We start from the raw sequence: 6,000 nt of genomic DNA on the forward strand, positions 1-6,000 counted from the left end.
TTCAGGAGTTGAAGTGTCCTTGGGCAAGGCACCCAAAGTGCTTCAACACTAAATGTCACATTCACTCACACAGCACAGCGTAGTCTATATGTGCTTTCTACTCATTCACACACATTCATACACCGATGCATCGGTAGGCAACATGAGGTCAAACCACTGACTTTCCGAGTTCAAGTTGTTAATAATCAATATATTTGTCAAAATGTTTGCTGGTTTTTAACATTTATGTTCTTTAACTTCCTCGGCTTCGATTCTTAATAACATGATTAACCTGCCTTGTTGTCTGTAGATTTATTTTCCAATCAAGCAAATACAAAACTTAAATAAACATTCAAAACACAGACATGCTAACAGTAAATGTGCAGCTGCCTCCACAATCCATCACTAACGCTTTCATTTCAGAAGACTTTTTTAAGACTTAATTATTGCCACCTGCTCACACCTGAGACAGTGAATACAGGGCAGAACATTTTTAAGGTGGCCAGAATGAAAGCTTGGGTTATATAAAAGATTATTTCTGTTAGTGCGTTTGATGGAGATAGAGAAAACAAGTGGGCAAAAGTTTTCTTGGTGACGATCACATTCTGCTCTAAATTCAACTGAAACTATATTGTTTTGATGGAATAAAGAAGCCTAGAGATCAAGTTTAGTTCCAAATCATTTCTTTTCCTAAAAACTGCTGATTTTGAAAGTTGATCTGTGTTGTTCACATATTGATAGACAGTTGCATAATCAGGCTGTGTTTGGATATCTTTATCATAAAGACATCAACACAACTGCACATATATCAGCTACATGTTTAGTCACACATTTGATATTTGTGAAAATGACTTCACTTGAAACTGTCCTGTTTTCAGTCTATTTTGGGTCCAGCTTTCAGAGGATTGATTTTTCAAATGAAATGTTTCAAAGAATAAAAATGACTGAGACATTAAAAATTACTTGAAAGAAGGAAAGTGACAGTTTGCTGACAGCTGTATCAGTTCGACCAAAAAAACATGATAAATCACTTAAAGCTTGGGCTACTGGGCTCAATTTTGGGATTTCTGGAAATCTTCCAGCTATCCACTAAAATCTTAAATGATCAAATGATTCACAGTCAAGTTCAGAGTGAAAGAAAAAGATGTAAGTGTTTAAAAACTCACCTAAACAGATTAATTAAGCGTAAAATGCAACTACAGATGTTATGTTTTTATGTTAATGCCTTCATATTTGAGATTAACTGGACTAATGTTACAAACATAAATTCACATAATGTAATAAACACCCAAATATATATGACAGTAATTCAAAAATTGTTAAATAAATTAAAATAAAAAACAGTTGATAATAAAAAGGGCCATTAGATAACTATCAGTGTCAACAGAAGGCCTTAAAAATGACTTATCAGTGCCCTCTGGTGGACACTCTGAGTATCAGTTTAATCCCAAACGAATGAGCATTGTGTTACTTCAACTTCAACCTACAACAAAATTAATTTAAAAAGCAAACAACAATCAGCCGATGAATGCATTCATTCATTTGAAGGCTGTTCAGTCAACTCAGATGTTCCACTGATTTTGGTCTTACAATAAAGTGTAAGAATAAACATCATAAATGTACAAACATCTCAGTAACTATGTCAATATTTCACTCAATGATTGAAAATAATATCATTAACATTCAACAGCTGATTCATTTGCACATGGAAAATAAACTGGTTTAAAGATCATGAAAACAAGGATTTTAAACTTGGGATCCCATTGATCTTTAAAGAAATGCAACGTCATCACTGAAATAAATCAAGTCTCGTTTTATCTGATTTAATGGACCTCTTGTCGACACTTTAAGCTCCTTATAGAAGTTTGTACCTCCACCAGACAGCAGGGGGAGACATTTTTGTATTAATCGTGAAAAATGCCACAAAAAACAACACTCTTATGATAATAAGAAAATGAACAAGGCATTAAAGAAACACTAGTTTTGGTAATAAGCCCCAACACACTCCTATTTAATTCAATAATAAATGCCTCATGTAATTTATTAAATTTTTCTGTCCTATTTCTATTTCTGTCTTATTGCCTTTTGCTATTTTTCTGTAGCTTTGATCATTACTGTATATTTAAAATGTTTTCCCAATTGTGTTTGCTATTCCCGTTGGCTTTGCATTTGATAGTTTTGCTTTAGCCTTTATGATTCCCTATTCTTAAACTAAAACTGCCTCTGAGAAGGATGTTCAGTTCAATTGTATTGATATAGAACGAAACCTTCTTACGATAGAATTATTTAGATTTTTCTTTCACTGTGATAAAGGAAAATGTTATTTCTCAATCTCCAGCCAGTTCTTATTGCTGCCACAGAAAATAAAATCCAACTCATAGAAGCCTTTTCTGATTATTTGTGTGATGCTGAATCAGTATTTTTATTCACTTTGTGATTGAATAACTGCTCACTGTAGGGTTCATTAAAATAGATTGCTTTTATTGAAACCGTATACAATTAGTGGATTTGCATGCATCCAGGGGGCAGAACCACAGTTGACAGTTATGGGATAGTGGTTAACTTCTTTAATAATCATACATTTTCATTGTTTGTGAATTCTTGTTGACTCCACAATTAAATAACTCAACCTTGTGAATTAACTTCTTTGGTAGATAGATTTTATTGTGTAATTTATTTCATTGCTTTGTTTAGGAATATGAAAAAAACCTGCGTTTGACTGTAAGTTAATGTGAACAGCAGCCAACACACAAATCGTACTGAGACAATGATATGACTCCAAATCTCAGCAGCAACGGTGTTACTTTCTAAATAATGATAATATGACATAGAAATGACACAAACCCCTTGAAAGAACAATGGTCAAGAAAAAAAATAGAATACAAATAGTTTAATTCATATATTTAGAGGAGTGCGATCAGTGTTACTTGTATCTTTACAAAAATAAATCATACCCCGGCACTTTATGGATATGATCTGTGACATTTACTTATTTTTATTGTTCTAACATGCTTTTCACTTGTGCCATAAGCATGTCAACCTGATCTGAATGTGAGCTGCTGTTCTCAAACAGAACACACCTTTTATCACACTTGTCAACAATATTTTTCAGGTTTGGATCACAGGTACCCAAAAAAGATTCCAAGCTCATTCCTGCACGGTGCAGGTCGTCACCACGAGTGAACACGATGATGGTTTGTTCTTTAACTCTGCTCCCAAAAGCTCGTTCTAACTTTGTCAGGATGTCTCTTTCTCCATCTGTAAATCTGCTAACGTGCATCACAAGTAGGTACACACAAGGACCTGATTCACAGAGCTGTTTGCACTTTTTCACATTTTCCTTTTTAACAGATGATTCAATGTCATCACCAAAGATATCTGGTGTATCAATCACTCGCACGTTTATCCCATTTATCTGTTTTTCTGCCATCTGACACTCTGTTGTAACCTGCTTTGAACTGACTCTTGAAGTGAAGCATTTAGATCTCAGGATTGTGTTTCCACATGCACTCTTTCCGGTTCCAGCCATTCCCAGCAGAACAAGGTTCACAGCCAGCTCTCCTTCAGAAACAAAGCAGAAGATGATGAGGGAAATTTAAAACAAGTTTTTTCTTCCTTTTTTTGGCTGTATCAAAGAGAATGTGCACACATACACACATACACACGCACAAAAATAAGGTGGTGAAATACCTACTGAGGTGAGTTGTTTCTCACCTGTAACTTTCTTATCAGTCTCTTGTGACTTTTGTGACTCAGGAAGATCATCAGACCTAAAATGTAGAATTAAAACCATACAAAGTGACAAGAGAGATGTTTTTGTTGTGTCTGTCTTACTTAAAATGATAAATGGTAAATCTACAAATCTTTCACTCTTACCTTTTGTTGTAAGTCTGTCTGTACTCAGCCGGCTTCTTTGATTCTTTTTTGTTTCCTTCATTGATGTAACACAAAAGAGATTTTTTGTTTTGAAAAAAGAAAAGTTTTATGAACTAAACTAATTTCTTAAACAAAACTACCACTCATTATTGCATTAAAACACAGAAAATTCTGATTAGTGCATATTTGTAATTAGTATTGGCTATAATGTAGTAATACCACTGTGTTGCATTTTAAGCGTTTTGGGGGGCATAGAAAAGCTCTGATTAATTAGATTCAATTCAGTTTTATTCATATAGCGCTTAATCACAACAAATGTCTTCTCAAAAGATACAGTCCAATTAGAGTCCAATTCAATGTATGAAACTTACTTGTGTTTGAGTGGCTCAGTGTATGGGGTTGTTTGTGCCCAAAGCAACTGGTATAACCCTGTAAAGATGATGGTCTGCAAAATGAGTAATTATAACATGTCAAAAGCATTATCCATTAATGGCCTGATATTTATTTTTGTCATCTTAGATTGTTGTGTTGACATGGTTTGTGACTTAGAAAGGAACTTATAATACATGATCAAGAGGTCATATTGACGTAATAGGAAAGTGTTTTTGCTGATGTGTAAGTTTTAGTTTTTATCCTTACAGTGCATTAATAAGTTAAATTTATTAGTTTATGTGCAAAATACTTCACGTGTAATATTGTGAATCATTGAAGAGATATTCCTTGTAATATTTTACATGAAGTCATTTCAAATGCTCAAACTCTTCCTTTACCTCATTCTGGCTGACTTCAGCTCTTTCAGTTTTTTCATCAGTTCGTCGAAGGTGTAGGTTTTGATGGGGTAAAACTGTGTGGTTGTATGTCCAGGTGGCAGCACAACTCTGAAGTCATTTGCAGGTTTCCTTGTTTTTTCTTTTAAATGATCTATTTGCCTCCTCACATCTTCTGGTGAACTCCCCCTTTCTACCACCAACAGGCACATGTCAGGATGTAGATTCATAGAAAATAATTCTCTCATCTCCTCAGATTCTACATTCAGATCTGGTGTACATATGAACTGATGTGTATCATCTTCGTATGAGCAGGTGTTTTTCAGAATATTTCTTCTGGATAGTGCAGATATATCTTTTCCTAGAATGTTGCTTATTAGGGCTTCCTTAAAAGATTTGCCATTTCCAAAGATGAAGAGTGAAATCTTCTTATCTGTGTAAACAAATAAACTATTTATCATTCTTATCTGATGCAATATGTGTTTGTAATAATCAATAAATTGCCTCAATATTCATTTTCAGTAGTTTTTAACAATACTTAGAATTAAATAATATTACAAGCAGTCAGCAGTTTTGCAAAATAGAAAGTTAAAGGCAAAACTTACTATGAGACATGTCTCTATAATCCAGAGCAGCAAAAAGCAGGAAATAGGCTTTGTGTCAAGTGCAGGCTGGGCTGGTTTCTGCTGTTGTTATATTGACCTGCTTTGCAAGCCTAGGGGTGTGTCAGCTGTAGCTGTCATTACAAACAGAGTCTTAACACGGATGCATTAACATTTATCTTTCTCAGTCATTAGTCTCCTCCTGTGACTACAAGAAAGAAAAAAATGGCCTAATCCCAATCCAGTATGATTTGAAGAAAACAGTTTAATCAATTGAAAGTGAAAATAATCAATGTGCTCAAATTCACTAAATAACTTTTTCCAGCTTATGATCCACTTTCTGAGTAAACAGAAGTTTTCTGGAAATTAAGAGAATTCACACATTTTGTTTCAAAACCACAGCCTTTAAATACTTCAACATCTACTGAAAACAATGTGGAAACATTTTCAGATAACTGCAGAGGAAATAGTTCCCTACCAATGTCTGCAGTATATGTGCAGGCTGTGAGCAAAAACTCACAGAACAAGGGCTTTCCTTTCTCAGGCACATGAAGAAAAACATCTTAGTATTCTGAGTTTGCTCCCTCAGAAAATCAATGTTAGCAGTTCATAATCAACTAAATATACACCTATCAGGCATAATATTATGACCACTGACAGGTGAATTAGCTGATTATGTCTTCATTGTGGCTGTTCGTGGGTGGGATGTATTAGGCATTTTATCCTCAAAGTTGGTGTGTTAGAAGCAGGAAAATGGGCAAGCAAAGGCTGGCTTA

At 34.5% G+C, this 6,000-nt stretch overlaps 1 protein-coding gene across 2 annotated transcripts; it reads right to left on the reverse strand.

Annotated features, from left to right (window-relative positions):
* Nucleotides 1-2,439: 2,439 nt before the first annotated feature.
* LOC142369790 (uncharacterized) lies at nucleotides 2,440-5,352 on the reverse strand. 2 transcript variants are annotated; one of them, XM_075452168.1, is made up of 6 exons: nucleotides 5,228-5,352; nucleotides 4,626-5,055; nucleotides 4,227-4,300; nucleotides 3,856-3,910; nucleotides 3,670-3,749; nucleotides 2,440-3,540 (listed from the first exon to the last, which is right to left on the reverse strand). In XM_075452168.1, exons 1-6 carry the CDS (start codon nucleotides 5,235-5,237, stop codon nucleotides 2,975-2,977), a joined length of 1,215 nt encoding a protein of 404 aa, XP_075308283.1. In that variant the 5' UTR covers nucleotides 5,238-5,352; the 3' UTR covers nucleotides 2,440-2,974. The 2 variants fall into 2 exon arrangements, with proteins under 2 accessions (XP_075308283.1, XP_075308284.1); XM_075452169.1 differs by having other exon boundaries at nucleotides 3,694-3,749; nucleotides 5,228-5,349.
* Nucleotides 5,353-6,000: the final 648 nt, after the last annotated feature.

The sequence above is a fragment of the Odontesthes bonariensis genome, chromosome 20 (genome assembly GCF_027942865.1).
Source record: "Odontesthes bonariensis isolate fOdoBon6 chromosome 20, fOdoBon6.hap1, whole genome shotgun sequence".
Lineage (NCBI taxonomy): Eukaryota > Metazoa > Chordata > Actinopteri > Atheriniformes > Atherinopsidae > Odontesthes > Odontesthes bonariensis.